The following is a 19,316-nucleotide window of genomic DNA, read 5'->3' on the forward strand; positions in this document are numbered from 1 at the left end:
TTCTGCAGCACTATAGGGTTTGTAAATACGCGCCCCGGTACTTGGTATTTGACCCTGCAGAATGTCTACACAAGACACCTGTAGAATCAAGACAACTTGTAAAATTTAAACAATAAAGAAAAGAGAAAAGATAAACGGGGGAACTGACAGTCGCGTAAAAGACGTCCTGGTCTTTTTAGGCAGCAGGACATAAGCGCATACCCTCGAATATATGAGGGTGGAGGCTGCGCATTCTCCGGGGTTTCCCCCTTTTTTTTAAAAAAAAAATAGATATATAATGTCACAATTTAAAATTCCCCAACTAGCGTAAATCGATGGATGATTTCCTGACGTGGATGGTCTCAGGATCTCTGAGGCTCCCCCAGGCAACCATGGGGAGTACCACACACCCTATGTGCCTACAATGGCATGAAGGGCCTCCCTGATGACTCAGTGGTAACGCTACCACCATGAAATCAAGTGTTCCCGAGTTCGATCCCACAGTGGAGGCACAGTGTACAGTGGCTCGGATCACACTCTAAACTGTAGACCCACTCCCTATTAGCCTATTTGAGCACAAAATGGACTGAAATATTGTAATCAAGATGTTCAGGGTTCGATCCCGGTGAAGGAACAGTGACTCGGATCCCACTCTAAACTATAGGTTGTAATGGTCGGATTGACCATTACTGGTTTTGGTATATTGTATTAATTAATTGCTGGCCAGCTACAAGGTGTAGGGTTAAGTAATATGTTTCCATGAGTGTACTTTATGTTATTATTGCATGTAAGTGTATGTGCTTATTGGATTGTGTTTTACTGGATATTAGATTCCCCTGTTTATTATCTGCCCGGTGGCAGTGGAATTTTTCCAACGCTACGGGGTCCACGTCCACGGACGTTTATCCCGACTATAAAAAAGGCCAGTGGGCTTTAGTAAAAAAACAGTTTTTCCCCATTGATCGACGAAGAGGAACGTCTCTTCAAGTTTAGTCCACTTTTGGTGGCTAGACTGGATATAATAATGTAATATTTGGTGTAAGCCAACCCCTGTTGCTGTCCCAAGTACCCTTTTAGAAAAACCTTTGAATATGTGGATATTTCCGTATTGAATAATTGCTGCCCATAAGAAAGAGTAAAGGCGTAAGGAAACGCATTTGTAATGAACGGAATATCATTTAAGCTGAGGGTAGGCCCGCAGAGATAGTTATGCTAACTCTGCGGTAAAGGAAGTGCCGATGGTGTAAGCCATAGGTGCGTAATTATGTTGATTTAGAGATTTGTTAATTTGGTCTATGCAAGACACACATGCAAACGCTATGTAAATATGTATATATATAACAACGTATAATAAACCAAAATATCCTATTAGAAATGTTATGATTCCAAGAAAATACGGTAATGTCCATTTAAAACCAGTTGTTTATTCACTTGCTGTACATGTGTAAACGAACCAGGAACTAAAAATATAAATTGTTATGTGAAACCCCCCTTTCGTAATTCAGGCGCAAATATAATCTGCTCCCTTGGCACTCAGGGTGAGGTGAAAGGAGAGATTTGAAGGATTAAAGCAGGAAGTAAATCCAAGAGGGCCGGATAAAACAAGGGACAGGGGGGTCGACGTTTTCACAAGGTCCAATCCCGATTCGCTATAGCTGAGAATATAATCCTTTTTTGCCAATGCTTAGAGCGCTTTACCTTTACCCTTCTAACTGCTATGAATACATCAGCTTAAAAAGCTCTAAGTTTAAGGAAAATAGGAAAATTAGCAGGCCACGTTGCTATTCTCGACCATTCTAAACGTTGCACTATATTTCAAAGGTTGTATTGCCAAAATAATGAATCTGGAGTTAACATGCTTCGAGCCAAGAACAAGAATTCCTAAATAAATTCAAGACATGTGCAAGAATCGGAGATTTTAGTCTAACGTTCTCAAATTTCACTAAAAATATTTCTTCAGATTATTGGGGACTGGCCTGGTGCAGGGCTCAAAGCAAGCTCTGAAACAGACTCGATGTGAGGAGAGGTCAGCCAAACATTCCCTTGCAAACCAACCAGAAACAAACACCGTAAAGACATAGTGACCAATTGTTACGCCGCAATAGCAAACGGTATCTGCTATCACTGGCAGCAGTGTATCTTAGCGTGTCTTGTTGTGGCGTGTGTTCAGGCTCGTGTGGAAAGGAATGCTTGTTTTTAGAGCTGTTGGCAAGCTGATAGTGATAACGTTGCATGTAGACTTATCACCCAGTCATGCATGAAACATACCACAGATTTAAAACCAAAGCGACATTTCGAACACAGACTCGTTAGGGTCAGTTTATTCTTTTCATCATCTTCATTCACCCTTGTAGTCTTAGGTAGATATGAAAATGATTAACTTGGAATACATGTTCCAAATTTTGTCGTTATTCCTACGCACATATCTAGTTACTTATGAAAGTACAGCTGTTAAGTTTAACATTACGAGATGCGAGTTTTGTTTTCTATCCTCACTGAGTGCACAGATAGGGTAATCGGGACTGGACCTAGAGTTTCCGAACCAGCACCGGGCATCGAACATGGGACATCTTTGATTACAAAGCGACAACATTTATCACTACACAATCATGGAGGCACGTTACAAAATTCGATATAACCGTGCCAATCCCATGGGCGGAAGGGGAGGGGGGAGAGTGAGCCCAACCGGTTAAAATGCAATAGGCAAATTTTGTGATGAAAATTAAAGTAAACAGATAATAATGAATTTAATGGGAAACTTAGAAGATTCGAACACAGGATCTCTACTAATCTATGGATTATGGAGGTCTACAGTGTAATAGGATTTCACCATATTTCCCTTACACACATTGTCCTTTTATAATTTTTAACTATTACTATATCATGATGGGAAGTTTAACTTAACCTAAAATGTAAAACATTTCCAACCCAACGTTCTTTTTATACAGTTAATAAATCCTTGTTTAAATCCTGTAATAACAATGTGAATACATTTTACTCTGAAGATATGGCTCAATCAATAAATATTAACAACCATCCACCCAACCACATCAGGGAGTGTGGCGTTGCCTGTTTTGTGAAAAACATGCCTTTTTTAAAGTTTCTTCAAAGAAACAACCTTTTCTGGGGTTGACGAACTGCCCTTGTCGTCGTAGGTGTCACCAGTGTGCGAATTTACGAGGGGATGTTAAAGATTCGATTCCCCAATAGGCCCGAGTATTCCCGGAAGAGATAATTTTTATCCCAACCCCCTCCCCCCGATAACAATAACGACATTTGTAACATAAATATTTCAATTAAATTTTCAAAAGTAAACTTTTTGGTTTCAATATCATTATTGGAATCGTTGACGCAGTGTTGTGTCCAGTAGGAGAGGATTGATTATATGCGCCCTTTTGGCCAAGAGGGCCAACATGCCTAGAAAAGTCAGTCAAACCCAAAAAGATAGCATAATCCCCCCCTTACGGTAATAGCCTTTGTTAGGAAAATCCTAGGTATGCCTCTGAACCGTTGATACTTGCTATATCAACCCAGAGTTATCAAGTAATACTCAACAATATATAAAGAAATTCTTATTATTGGCTTAACAAGAAATCATTAATCAATTTAATGCAATATGTTTATAAGACTGGAAAACCTACACCATTGCAATTTGAATGGACCCATTCATGTTTTTATACTTGAGTTTTTAAACAATTTACATGTATACTTTTTGGTGAGGCATTGATTAACTTGCCCCCCCCCCCCCCCTCTGGCTTCAACGCTTGTTGTTATTTGTGAATTTACTATTGTTTTAAAAAATAGTATTAAAGTGATTGTTATAATGCATGTGAAAATGCTTTGACGAACCAGTATGCATTATACATTCGAGCTCTTCACTGCATTTGTTGCATGCAATTATGCCTCCTTTCTGTTTCCTACCTCGCCAATTTATTAAGCAGGCGTTTAAAAAAACTAAGCACAGAATAATTACTGTTCACTGACCGTGGAACATGGCAACAAATAAGGAAGAACTTGATTGCAGCAAACTTGAGTTATACTCCAATGTCAGGTGCGATTAATTTAATGTTTTATTTCTTTACTGCCAACCTTTAGGAGTAAAAGAGACACAATAAAACTTCACAAACATTACATAATATATTTCATTCAGTAATAGCTGCCTTAATTAACAGATAACGTGATATCACTTCGCGCGTTGAGCGTGTAATAACACCTGCACCCGTCACTAGCGACCTCAAACGGTAAAGAGTGTAACTAATGCTCGTATCATGAGCAGCTTTTCGAAGTGGCAGAGCTTCTAATTACACTGTAGGTCTCGGCAAACGAGATCTTCGAACATGGCGCCTAGTGATTGACACTTCCAGTAGATGGCGTTGGTTAACAAATTTAACACTTCCATGTTCTTTTTTCTCTGCTGGGGAGGATAAAAAAAGTTGAAAACATGAACGAAGCAGCAAGTTTCACTCGCATATACCAATAAGGCAGAAAGTCGTGTGGCAAGCAATTAGAAGCTGCGAAAACACGCGCTTGTTTTTTGCTCGCTCGTGTGTGTTTGTATAGGCACACGAAGGGGAGTAAACTTGCTGCTATAGAATGCCTTTGTCATTCCAACCTTAACCATATCAGGAAAGTTATTGTGTTTGTGTCCTCAATTATACTTCATACTATAAATCAAGAAGCATTGGTAAGTGCAAGATGCAACAAAATAACACTATAAATAAAAAAAATGTCATACATGTACATAATTACCGCTCTTCAAAATTATTGAACATATTATTGGTACTTCGAATAATATGTGGACTAGGTCGCTTAAGGAGTAGCTGAATTTCTCTTTTCTTCCTTTATTAGCATTTTGTAACTGTAAAACTGTGGGAAGCATGCAAGACGCTCCTTTGCGAATGTCCCTTGGACAATCAAATCATCATTCATCCTCGTCGTGATTGGCCGAACCGAAGTAAAAACAGAGTGACTTAACACGGAAAAGGAAAAGCGCGGTAATGAAAGAGAAATACGATTACTTTGTGTATATGTATTTAAATATATAAATGTATATTGTGTGCTTCATGTTCATAACATTACGAATATTTTAACATTCCTACACGTGAGGTAATTTTAGCGATGGTATCAGACGCCAGCGACCTCTTCCAAGCTGAGTATACTCGCATATATGCTCTTGACGAGTTGCACAACAAGAGTTGAAGTATGTGCATGTATGCTGTGCAATGTTGTTAGTAGGGACATTGAATTTTCGCGATGCGCGAAATCGCGAAATGTGAAAAAAAAGATGCAATTTTGAACATTCTGCACGTAACTACACCCCCAATGATGAAATATGCATGAGTTTTATTCGCGAAGTAATTCGAAATGTGTGCTTTTCCACGAAATGAACGCTTTTTTCGCGAAATAACCGTGAAATATCATCAAATTAAGTAGAAAACACGCAAAAACCGGCAATCGAGGTTGTGCGCGCAAACTGTCGATTTATAACGAAACGTTTGTCTAAAGTTTCCTACCACTTGCAGCTGAAGAACGTTTTATCTTCGATCACATCAGGAAGACGCTGCAAATTGGGATTTCCCATGCACATAATGTCAGTTCGAAAACTTCGCTCCCTGTGAAGCTGCATTCCTTTCTTCCCCCGAATATGCAATTTAGAAATGAACTGATTTTGTGTTGATGTTTTATTTTTGGTTGGACAGCTAAGTACTTGTGTATGTGTACAGTACATAAAAATTAAGTAGTTTATCAATTTATAGCTCTTCTGTATGTTGTTTCCTCTCATGATGAAAAAGTGTGTGCCAATTTTTTTTTTCCACCGCTGGTATATACCGCTGATCTAACATTTTATTTACCGCTCTCCTGAGTTTTTATTTACCATAAATTTGTCTCCCTAGTTGTTAGTGTGCTGATATTGAGGCATGTTGATGGACAACGTAAGAAAGGAACCGCGAATAGTGATCTCTGATCTCGAGTCATTTCACTCCTTGAGTCGACTCAGACATAGGCGTAACTTTTGGCGGAGGTAGGAGGCACTCGCCTCCCCAAAATTTTCAGGTTTTATTAAAATATGAAGGTATTTTTGTTAACTTCCTGGGTTCTGAGTGTCATGCTCTGTCCCGCCAAAGTTAGGGCCCATGTTACACTGCTGAATTCGGATACCTAAGACACAGTATCGGCAATTGAAGGGGCGTGGAGCAGTTGCCCCCTCTACTCCACCAAAAAAAAGTAAACTGTCCTTTGCCCCGCTCCCAGTGTTGGCACCCAATCGCTGCTAGACCATATATTCTACATAAAATATGGCCCTTCCATTGTGCTTCTTCTTTTGTACAGACACTTCTAAGACTATTTTCTCTACACAATTCTTGAATCGCAGTAACAATTCTGCTACACAATGCGTGAAAAATTGCATAATTCTTGAATCGCAGTAACAATTCTGCTACACATTGCATGAAAAATTGCAATGACAGAAAATCCCAATTAAAAGGAACTGTGATTTATCATGAATTGGCAATCACATGACCAATCCATATGTTTTCTCATCACCAGTGGCGCCATTCACTGACGTTCTGGTGAAGTGCACCCTACAGTATTTGCAAGTGCCCATCAAAAGGGGCACGATCTTCACTGGATGAAGAAGCAACCGAGCCTACTAACGCGAAAGGAGGCCGATTGAATTAACGAGAATAAATGGGATGCATCGGTTACTCGTCTTTTTTTTCTTTTCTGATTTCATTGAAACGGCGTGCTTGTTTCAACTCAACCGCGAAACGTGCTAGAACTTGTTTCCTGCCGAGATAGAGTCTTCGAATGATTGATCGGTTTGCAGAGAAGGAACGGCGGAAAGATACGAAACATGAGTAGGAAAGAGAGATCAGAACATGACGGAAAGTGGGGTTAGATAGGTAGAGCGTGACTGGCCATTTTGTATCGGTAGCAGCTCCTCAAAATGGCCGTCCTTGAGAGATACAACAATGAAGCCATTAAGTGAAGAATGATTGATTTCTAGGTCTGAGAGGGACATGGCCTGTTGCTTCAAAACTTTCCAAACGTCAGAAATATTATCACAAGTTATTAATTTTGCAGTTGAAAGAATTTTCACCTACAGAAAGAGACATTCGTGTTGAAAGCCTGAAACACTGAGGAACGAAATTTGAACCCACCATTTTTCATTGTTTCTATACCATTTTCGCTTGCAGTAATTCTTTGCTAATACGCACAAGCACTGCGTCTGATAAGTTACCAGATACATGAATATCACATATACACAGCAATGCTTATCTTATGTGTATGCAACCACTGGGTACAATTCACGGTTGCCCTTGACGTTTGCTTTTTTTGTAGATAAAAGTCATTGTATCCCATAAAAACAATATGATGTTGCAACACAACAGATACATGTAAAATTCTATTGTGTGGTTTTTAATTTTTGAGTTGATCTCAAGATGGCAGCACTAGACATTTTACTACAGAATTAACCGCAATTTAAACACTTTCAATCTTTTCTCACTAAACTTATATACTCTTGTCACTTGTTATTCACTTAATTTTCAGTCTTCAGTTTACTAAAGCAGAATATTGTGTAATGCGAACATATTCAATTATATAGTGGAATTCGTATTTAGGATATATAACATATATGCGTGACAAATTATTTACATTCGTAGAATACATTTCTGATTTGATATGTACACCACACAAGATTCAGTATTTGTGTTCTATATTTCGTCAATAATGAAAATAAATGTAATTGCGTACAAAATAATGTTTATAAAGTGTTAAACTATACCCTGCAAAGTTAAAACTGTAGGTCGAGTCCCAATTAGCCATGCTGTGCAAAAAGTGGACTTAAAACACCAACTCAATCAATCAATCAATACCCTGCAAAGTAAATGATATGTCCATATGATAAATGATGTGAGAGTTCTACCCAGCGATTGAAGTGGAAATTGCTTGTTTGGGGGAGGGGGTTCCTCTGATTTCACATTGTGACTATGAGGGAGATGCTTTGTCAAAATTTTGCTAGGGGGGATACCATCCCCCTCATCCGCCCGCCTATTTCGAGCACTGGTTTTACACACACATATATCACACCGAATTATGAATTTGTGTTGAACGTGTAAATTTGGTTTCTTTGAAATGATCGTGTCATCACGCTGTTTAATGTTTTGTTAGGAGTCAATATATTTGTGTCAGTCATTAGCAGTTTATGTTCTTTAATATGTTGCCAGTTGACACATTCTAGATATTTTGAAATGTTTCGTTACATACATGTTATTTTCATTCTTGCATTTTCACAAATTAGAAACTTCTGTTTTAGAATTTAGCAAGGGATTAGGACATGACCCACTCACCACCTATCTACTCTTGACCACACTCAGTATAAAGGTACCGATGGTCACAAACAACAAAACATTGGCGAGCGTGAGACCTCCAGACAACGCCCATGCCGGCTCATTTCAGCCCGTAAATACAAGTTGACACAAATTCTTGTGAGGAAAGGGAAATCACGCCCCCTCGTCTCCTTTCACCCGACGGACAGCGACGAAATTAAACCCATTTGCAAATTGCTTCTTCCTTTTGTCATTCGCCCAGGAAGTGGGACGACTAACGGTCCTTGCCAATCGAGCCCTCTGCAGAATCTTTGCCCAACCTTTGCCCGCCGCTGGGAAAGGTAAAACAGGTAGAGAAGGGTATTGAATGCCTGACCCACAGAAGGGTGATTAAGGCCACACGGCTCAAGAAAATACTCATTCTGTTCATCACGTGCTCTTGAGACATGGCCAGCTATCACCTACACGATATACTTCTTCTTTAATATATTGTATTTTTATATAAGAGATGATGTCAGTAGCACTCAATTAACACTTCAAGAGATGATTTAGAAGATACCTAAAGAGAAATGTACTATTTGTGTGATATTTCTAAGTTTTATATTAACTTAATGACCCCCCCCACACACACACAAAAAAATAATTTACCTTCATCTAACACTATTAAACTTTTGAAAAATGGATTTGGTTTACAAAGCCCCCCTGACAACCCTTGAGCCCCCTGGAGATTAATTCTAGATACGGACTTGAGATAAGATCCCTAAAATTTGTATAAAAATAACATTCCTGGCAAGGAAATCAATGTCAACCAAAAAAATTAAAAGGATGTAATAATATTTGTCGTAGTATTCTGTTATTTTCTTCATTGTTGCGCTATTGTTTAGACTGAAGCCATGGGCGTAGACACTTTTTGCTAAGAGAGATAAACACACTTTTTTTATCAGGACAGTGCTTTATTTTGATTTATTTGAAGAGGGAATGTCATATCTTTTAGGGAAGTACCGTGAACAGAATTAATTTTTTCACCACTTTTTTTTCATGGGGTTAAGTACGCCCATTTCCCCCCTCTGGGTTGACCAGTGGTTAATTTTCTCTAAAATTCCACCAGGGCTAATATCTGTACTCCTGACCTGAAATCACTTTTCCCAGAATGAGTATGGTTTATTTATGATTTCGGATGAATTATGAACGAAGTACACAATATCTTTTTTCGGTTTGATTCTAATGGCTCAAGTTAACGTAAGGTGGCGGGCCAGTCACTATCAGATAAAAATTGTCGAATTTTTAGAGAAATCGTATTTTGATTGCTCATGGCTCACAAATAAATATACAGTACTCAATGATAACTATACAAATAATGCCAAAAACTCATTTTTTTAAAAATATATATACTCTAAACAGAAAATATGAAATGTACTGCAAAATATGTCAAAAATTGTAGCATAATAAGGATGTTTTTTATTCCTATCATTGTAATGCAACGTAATGTAACGTAACATATAAAATGAGTTCATTATTTGTATAGTTATCATTGAGTACTGTATATGTATGTAACACTGCCGATTCTCTCTTTGCTGCGTACAAAGGGGAAAATATGTAATTACATAACAATGCTGGGCCTAGTGATGAGTGTGTGTACCCCAAGAGAAAGGAGACCCCAAAACATTTTGGAATTCGGGACAAATTCTTCCCTTTTCCCACTGTTTCGCAGCCGCATTGCTTTGTAGTAAATGACAACGCAAGATATACACGCGGTGGTCACCGAGGCAGTGTGTCAGGAGCAGCAGCTCTCCCAAGGCGGAAGGTGCAGAGGAAGCAGCAGGTGGCAGAAGCGGAAGTTCACCGAACCGCGGCAAAGTCCCGTTACTTGCAGCCCCCGAACAACAGCCGGCCGGATACCTGAGGGAAAGGAATTTCTGAGACGCACACCCTTTCCGTAAAGAGGGGTGGGCGATAAAGCATTGCCTGGTGGAGCTACTTCGGTTATTATCAGGGTTGAAAGGCTGGCAACGGCATTATTATTATTATTATTGTCGCTCCTTACACCTTTGTACACTTTACACCAGTGGTTCCCAACTTGTGTGCCGCGAGAATCTCCAGGTGTGCCGCAAAACGTCGTAGACTTTGTGATATTGCTGGTAAAAATTATTAAAATAATTTCACTCAATAACACAATATTTATTGTTACGCAAAGAACAATATTCAATATAAATTTAAATAATATTCAAGAAATTAACTTATTTTACGGGTGATGTATTTGCTATCAGCTAAGCTAAAGCCTTAAAGAAAAACATTTGAATTATTAATGAGACACTTGAGCTTGTTGCTTCCTTCCTAAAACCCGGGTGGAGTCATATAGTGGTTCGGATCCCACTTTAAACTGTAGGTCCAGTACCGATTAGCCTTTCTGTGCATAAAGTGGACTTAAAACAACAATTCAATTCAATTTTTACACAAAAGTTCAATTCGTGGTGGAATTGAAATCAAACACACACGCATTTCCTGTTCAACTGAGAGAAGTCTCTCCCGCATCTTGGTTTTGATGTTTGTTACTGCCGAAAATCCCAGTTCGCACAAGTAGGTGGTTGAAAAATGTAGCAGGAGTATTAACTGCTTCCGATGCTATTTGCTAACATCCAAAACATGGTAAGTGGTAGACCATATTTCAGTCGAAGTGTTCGGTCTGTCTGAAGTTCTGCGAGCTGCTCTTCTATCTCCAGAGAAAGTTCGGTGGTTGATTCTGGGGGCATAGCATAAGGATTGCACACCCAATCATAATTGTCGACAGTGATGGAGGGAAAATATTGTGCCATGTTATTCTGAAGAGCCATGAGGTGATTTAAAATTAGTTGCGATGTAATATTTCCCTGCCAGTCTACAAACAACTGACTTATGAAGGCAAGCTGTGCTGTTGCCAAGTCGAACGTCAATCACCACTCGCACTGTGGCCAACTCGTACGTTAGTGTGCCGCGGGATCTCACTACATAGTATAGTGCGCCGTGAGCAAGAAAAGGTTGGGAACCACTTCTTTACACACCCTCCCAATCTCTTCACTCAAAGACTCGAAGACTGTGTGCCTGGAATACTTCTGCTTTTTTGTGCGTGATCACAGAAGTGAATAATAGTGGCTACTGACCGTAGTTTCTTTGACAAAACAGTCTGGGAACAACATCGGTTTCATTAACACAACGCTATAGGAACAACACCGGTTTCCTTGAAAACAACAGTATAGGAGAACAACATAGGTTCCCTTGACACAACTGTCTAGGAACAACACCGATTTCCTTGACACAACGGTCTAGAAACAACATAGGTTCCGTTGACACAGCGGTCTGGGAACATCACCGGTTCCCTTGACACAGCGGTCTGGGTACCCTTGACACACTGATCTGGGAACAACACCGGCTCCCTTGAGATAACGGTCTAGGAAAAACACAGGTTCGCTTGACACAACCGTCTGGGTTGCCTTGACCCAACGGTCTAGGGGCAACACCGGCTCCCTTGAGATAAAGTTGCCAAGTGTTGCTTGTTACTGTGCATATTGAAACGAAGTGCAATGAGCCAAGGCCTTTGATCGCTATTTCAACCGTGATCGCGTCCAATCTTAACAGGAGTCCTTAGCAATCCTTGGATTTATAACCATAGGTCTGGCAACATGAAGATTGACGCGAGCGGCGTTCGGCACCTTGGGACCCGAGAATAAACGATCACAGCCGAAAGCTGATTCGTCACTCTCCAGTTTTGAAGCCGCTTGGTATAGTGATGATGGAGCACGGAAAATCAAAATTTCAAGCTAATGAAAGTAAACGAGAAATAGAACAATAAATTAGAGACAGAAACAAGGGTAGTCAGACAAGGCAACCACCGTTTCCCCTGATTCGGTGACTACTTGCTCTACTTGCCGCCAGGGACATAAAAAATCGAAAAGCATGAAACCCAAAGAAATTGGATCACGAGATCTGTAATGCCTGCGCAGAACAATAGAGCAGTGAGTGCTCCTAATTAAGCGAACTGGTATCATTGTCTCGGAACGAAAAAGAGGCGATTAGCTTTTGTTTTTTCTTTCCTTCTCAGCTTCTGATAGCTATCTGCGAGCAGCTCATTCATTGTTTTCCGACACTTTAAGTGCTTCGCCGTTCCTCTTTTCATAAGATATTTTTTGAGGTCTTGCAATGAGAAATCTTACACCGCAGAGCTCAGGGCAGATCACACATATCATTCCTAGCCAACATTTTCCCTGTACGTTGCAACTTATTCACTCAATTAATATGAGTTTACACCCACTACTGTATTTTGCCATCTTGTTCTCTAAAACATATTCATAAGTTGTTAACTTACTGTGTTTCTCGCATTCTCTTATTTGAATTATCTCTTACTTACTTATCTCTGTAAATTATTTATCCTCCGTTCTTTTCAAATCCCAGTAATTTTTTCTTCGTTTTCTCTGTATTGTTTGCTTATTTGAAATTTGCATCTTAAAATGCATGCTATTTTGTTAGCTCTATTTTGATATCGCAATCTCTATTATCGTAATCCTTGCAGAAATGTTTTTGCGATCTCTTTAAATTTACTAATTATTTTTATGTTTAATGTGGTGTGTGAAGTCATGACAATATCATTATGCAGATACATAAGCAGCCGAAAGAGTTGATTGAAAATGCAATAAAAAAAATATAAAGTTTTTTATACTTCTATACTTTGTAGACTATACAATCAATAAATTAACAATAATAATAATAATAATAATAATAACAACAAGAACAACAACAAACAACATCTGTAAAATTTAGAACACCCTCAATCCTACCACTCCACAAATGTTTTCCAGGGTTTGGAAAGGAATTTCAAAATTTTGGTTCATGAAATTGTATTTTTCAGGATTTGCAACTTGAATTTCAAATTTTTTTTTCATGAAATTGCATTTTTCAGGGTTTGCAACTTGAATTTCAAAATTTTGTTTATGAAATTGTATTTTTCAGGGTTTGGAATTTTTATTCCAAGATTTTGGTTCATGAAATTGCATTTTCAGGGTTTGCAACTTGAATTTCAAAATTTTCTTCATGGAATTGTATTTTTCAGGTTTTGTAATTTTTATTTCAAAATTTTGGTTCATTAAATTGTATTTTTTAGGGTTTGCAACTTGAATTTCAAAATTTTGTTCGTAAAATTGTATGTTTCAGGGTTTGCAACTTGAATTTCAAAATTTTGGTACATGAAATTGTATTTTTCAGGGTTTGCAACTTGAATTTCAAAATTTTGTTCGTAAAATTGTATTTTTCAGGGTTTGCAACTTAAATTTCAAAATTTTGGTACATGAAATTGTATTTTTCAGGGTTTGCAACTTGAATTTCAAAATTTTCGTCCATATTGCAAGAATCTAAAGTTCTTCATATTGTTATATTATAATGAAACAAAACGGATTGTAATATTGACAATTAGCTTATACCAAAGACTGTTCGATACTAAGAAAGTTGTTTCCGATAAAACCCCAAAGTACAGGGGAAAGGTGTTAAATTTTCTACACACACTTCCATTAGATATTTTTAAAAATATATCCAAAGCTGGCACTGTGCGTACGATTTATCTCTGCAGACGAAATGGCGGATGAATCGCTAGTTTATAATACAAAAACATGTCTGTTTGGAAATTTTTTAAAAAAACAAAAAAAAACATCGAAATTCGAAATTTCAATGCAACAAGCGGGGTATATAATATCACAGCGATTTAAATTTTCCAACTCGATTGTCTCGAATCAGATTAAATGTAATAAAATTGCAGATTATTCATTGCTATCGGTGATTTTGATGGCCATAATAGCAATGGCATTTTAATACTTTCTACGGGGGAAACTCGTTCTAGCATACTGATGTGACATCAAGGTAATAACAAGCAAAGTGTAACACTCACCAACATAATGGATCCCAAACTGAAAATATCCATAAGAACCACTCACCTAAAAGAAGAAAGAGAAAAAACAAATTTGAAATATACAAATGCATAAGAATTTCTCAGAGTAGTACAACTAATGTATTCCAAATATAATAATATAACTATTTTTCTACGCAGATGATACCTTCGGTGGATTAATAGTATTATTGTGTGTGTGCACAAAAGATTTGTTTTATTTTAGTATTGTTGGTTATTCCGATCTGGAATGCATTCCTGTTATTAAACTTGTTCCTGCAAATTTATTCCCCGCCTGGACATGGCTGTTCTTTGTGAGTGTCCCTTCATCAATTTCATCATATCATCGCTCATCCTCACCGTCAGGATTAGCCGAAAGGGACATAAAAACGACGCTATAACAAAAATTAATCATATCCTAAATTCTACCCGATCTGGGAATCGAACCCACGACCTAACAATCACCAAGATGAAACATTGCAGCATCACAGCAGCGTTATATATTTCATACATTATTAACATTTCGTAAAGTTTAAGCCGGCCCCCGTGGCGGAGTGGTTAGCACAGCACGCTACAACGTAATGGGTCCCGGGTTCGAATCTCGGCGTGGGCATTTGTTCTCCTTGTGAGTGTTCTTTCATCAATGTCGTCATATCATCACTCATCCTCATCTTCGCGATAGCCAAAAGTGGCAGAAATGCGAGGTAAACTAAAGCAAAGCAAAAGAAGTTTAAGTATTCAGTCATGGGCTGAATCGGCCACAATTTCACTTTTATGTTGTTGTATGTCCAATATATATATAGCCCCAATCCCACCACTCACTCACTGACATAAATGTTCTCCATGAAGGAAGCCCCGGAGGCGAAAAATGCCCGATTGCGACCCCCCATGAAATCGTCCCTAAAGGCCGAGAAAATTCAAAAATCGCTCAATCGGCCCTTCCTTAAGGGTGAAAATGCCCTTTTTTCACGTCCTTAGCAACCGTTGCCACGGGCATTTCTTTTGCACACATTGTTTCCTTCAATTCTTAATTGTCGAGATACATTATATTTCTCACAGATCAATAGCACACAGATCAATGAACTCCTGGCTTTGAAAAGGTGCCTGAAACAAGGGTGACATCTACATAAGAAGAAGATTCAGTCCAGATACAATTACGTATATACTGGTATACTCAATGCGAAAATATCTAAATCGTGCTTGTTTTAACTAAATGTTTAGGGGGTATAATGACATGCAATTCCTTAGAGCTTGCCGTGCCTGTTGTTGTCCATGGAAACGGACGTTGCTAGGGAACTTAAAGAACGTTTATTTTCACCCCGAAAACTACTGTAAGGGAATTATGCTAGACTCTTCGAATTTCAAAATGCGAGCATCAGAATTTATTACAGAGGCAAGGTAGGCAAAAGAGGGGAATGACGGAAAACAGTTATTATCCAATTACGTTCAAAAATGTGAAAATGACAAAAGAAGTAAATATAACATTTTCAATTTAGTGTCGCAATTTAATTTGTAAATGCAAAACATCCAACTAATTATCTTCAAACGGTTATTACTTACTCAGTTCATTATTAAGAAAATAGACAATAATAGTTTGAATATTTGTACCTTATTAGAGCCCATACACACATAAAGTTACTTTCTAAACTTTTCAAACTTATACATATGTTCCCCAACATCCAATACAACATGCAGACATTTTCAAAGTCATTAAGATCTATGAAGAACCCCATCTATAACATGATTGCGACCACAACGTGGCCGAAGGTCACGCATGCGAGCGTACAAGACGTGGCCAAAGGCCACGTCGAAAGTACGCGAGTTTAAATATAAGATTCCACTTCTATTTGATTAAATATTACGAACTGTAGCAAGATAGCAAAAGAATGATACCATAAGTGGTGACGAGGATGAGATACGAACCCAAGCTTGCAAAATACATTCCATTAGCGGTTCGAAACTTTGTTCCACTTTATAAAATAAAAACTAATATATTCTGGTCGAGGTCTGCTTCGAAAAGAATAAAGTTGGATGCTGCTGAAAATTTCCGGGCCCATTGCAGCCGAAACACACACACACACAAAGAGAGAAAAAGAATCAGAATTTAATTGGATTCCGGTTCCTCAAAGTAATTGATGTTTCTAGAACTGGGAAGTGGGGAAGGAAGAAGAGGAGAAAAACTTGTTGGAATCAAGTTCAAGGCCCCTTGTGTTTACACGGAGGTTCCGCTGGTCAGTCGGCGTGAGCGAGGGGCGGTGCCCCCGGGGGGGACGGTGGGGAATCAGCATTCACGACGGAGACTTGTATTCGGGTTACGGGCACATTCACGTAATTTACAACTCTGGAATCTACTTCTTTTTTCTTCCTTCTCGTTTTTTGCTTGGACTGGACTGTGGTAACTCGATTTCAATTCTGGTTTGACACCCATGCGGCAGTCTCTGAAAGTGTGTTGCGTTCTTTATCGGATTTGCTGCACAAAAATCTTCCAATTTATCGGCCACCGTATCCACTGTGCGAATTGAGCTTTTTTGGGGGGGGGGGAGAGATGCCCACTCAGTGGCGTATTTGTGGTTTCATTTCTAGAGTTAGTTTTTTTGGGGGTATGCTAATTTGTACATGTTACCAGTAAGTGAACTAATAATGCCTTCCGGTTCTAAGTACATGAGAGCAGTGCTTCTAACCTAAGTCATTAACTCCTGTGATAACTACTTTACACGTAATTTAGAAATACTTACTACATTTACACGAATTAGCACGAATAGCTGAGGAAAGAATGATTCTTGTTGGGAAATCTGAGGGTAAGAGACCTGCAGGAAGGCCAAGACGAAGATGGAGGGATAACATTGAGATGGACCTAAAGGAAATCGGTAAGGATGGAAAAGATTGGATTGATCTTGTCCAGGATAGCGGCAGATGGAAGGCTTGTGTTGCTGCAGCCATAAACCTTCGGGTTTTAGAAGGCTAGAGAGTTAGTTATTTAGTTTCAATATTACATTCTAAGAAAACCCAAACTCATACACAAAAGAGATATCGAACTAGGAATGCAGAAAACTTGACCAAATTTCTATTTCGAAGCTCAATTTTAATGTCCACCTAACCTATCTACAAGTTTCTTGCGAAAAGTTTAATATGTAAAATATCAGAACTATGACATGAAAACTAAAGTGGAAAACGGTCTGCTGTTGTCTCGGGTTGGTGAGGTTGGTCAGTTAGAAGGCTGCATACTTTTCGGCAGGGAAATCTTTGATGATTGGACACTTAATGGACAAGAATGGTTTTTCACTTGTGTTTATATGTAGTTAAGAAATGGTATACTGTATGCTTTCAATATCATTTTACTTGAGGGGGATAAAAAAATTCCCTGGCAGGGATGAAAATAATTTTCTCTTGCCGGTGATATTTTTTGGGGGGCTGAATCCCTGCTATCCACCCTGTTTATTCGCACACTGACTTTAAAATAAATTAAGCTATTATCTGTGCATTGCACCGTGCCATGAAGGCAAGTAGGGAGTTTGGTGTGAACACAAGACCCTGCGAAGGAGCGGATCCACGGGGAGGGCGATAGGGGCGATTGCCCCTTCCGACTGCGAGACTCAAAAATATTATTTTTTAAAAAATGATTTAAGTCCACTTTATAATGATGATATGCTAATCGGAATTTGACCTACAGTTTAAATTTGCATCCGAACTACTATGCCTGAAAAGGATACCAAACCCGAAACCTCTTGTTTTCTTTGTTTTTTTCACCTAGTCCTCACCAATGGGAGGAATTATGATAACGACAGACAATAATAACCATCTATTCCAGCCTTGGACCCCTATATTTTTGAAAATTATAGTCTAATCTCTAGACCTGGCCTCCGTGGCAGAGTGGTTAACACTTTACGCTACGACGCCAGAGATCCCGGGTTCGAACCCCGGCTTGGACATTGGATTTCTTTGTGAGTGTCCCTTCGTCAATTTCATCATACCATCACTCACCTTCCGGGTTGTTGAAGGTCCAGGAACTCGTAAATTCTAATTGGCTCTATTGGTTTCCGCAAAAGGACCGGAATCTTTTTTTCTGGCACGATTTAAATTCGGTCCAAGTTGCGTATTGTTTCATTTCAATACGGAACTTACACCCTATTTAAACTGATCCGGAAAAAAGGTTCGGTATTGAAACACTTTACAGATAAATAGGATCTTTACGATCCAGAACCCATTTACACTTTCTGACGTTTTCTCCTTTATCGGAATTGAATCTAATTGCAATTCCTGGACAGTTAACACCCCTGCCTTCATCCTCAAGATCAGCCAAATGTGGCTGAAAGGCGAAGTGGAATGAACTAAATCAATCAACCCCACGAAACGATGCAGTGCACCTTCCATCACTCATCCTCATCGCTGCGATTAACCTCAAGAGCAGAAAAGCTTGCGAATTGAATGACATAAGAATCCAAGTCACAAGCCGACGATAGAACCAGCTGACCGACTTATTTTGGTCCTTTTTGCAAGTCCATTGATTACGCCGATGGAAAAGGGGGGGGGGGCGGGGAAGGGGCTAACGTCCCATTAACTTCGCATCATGGCCTACAGCGCTGGACTCCGGACTGGATTGAGAGACAATCAACATCGTCGTAAATCTAAAGATTGAGCACGTGCACCGAGAGGGGTGAAGGGGGGGAGAATCCCGGAGTCGACATTCGCAAAAAAAAAAAAAAAAAAAAGCTCCGTGGAATCCTGTCGGTATCCTTTCAGGCGTCCTCATACGTAGCCTACCATTATCCAGAACGTATATCATCGCTTAAGCAGTTATTATTACCGTCTTACGCAAAGTAAGAACCTTATTATTAATCGAGTATCCGTCCTTGTGTGCAATTTGAGCGCTAGTCCCCAAAGGAATTCTGGGTAATCGAAAGCACGTGACGTAAACACAGCGGTCTATTTATAGATAAATAATATGCAAGGTTCGGAAGGTATTTATTAACTTTTTCGGGTCTTGAAGGCGAAAAACGTTTGCTTCAATTTCACTTCGTGCACAGATGGGCTAATCGGGACTGGTAAGGTAAAGTTTCCCGTGCATATAGCACCGTGCCATGAAGGCACATTTGTTGATGTGG

The 19,316-nt window shown here is 39.1% G+C and overlaps 1 protein-coding gene across 3 annotated transcripts in view; it reads right to left on the reverse strand.

Annotated features, from left to right (window-relative positions):
* dyl (transmembrane protein dusky-like) overlaps nt 1-19,316 on the reverse strand; it is an 86,920-nt gene that overhangs the window by 62,410 nt on the left and 5,194 nt on the right. Inside the window, exon 1 of one of the 3 annotated variants that reach the window (XM_083127712.1) lies at nt 14,218-14,258. The exons of the other annotated variants lie outside the window; for them this stretch is intronic. Coding sequence (XP_082983838.1) covers nt 14,218-14,250 — 33 coding nt within the window. The 5' untranslated portion in view covers nt 14,251-14,258. Of the gene's footprint in view, nt 1-14,217; nt 14,259-19,316 lie in introns of those variants that run through there. 3 annotated transcript variants of the gene reach the window in all.

Source organism: Lepisma saccharinum, chromosome 8 (assembly GCF_977018435.1).
Source record: "Lepisma saccharinum chromosome 8, izLepSacc3.1, whole genome shotgun sequence".
Taxonomy (NCBI): domain Eukaryota; kingdom Metazoa; phylum Arthropoda; class Insecta; order Zygentoma; family Lepismatidae; genus Lepisma; species Lepisma saccharinum.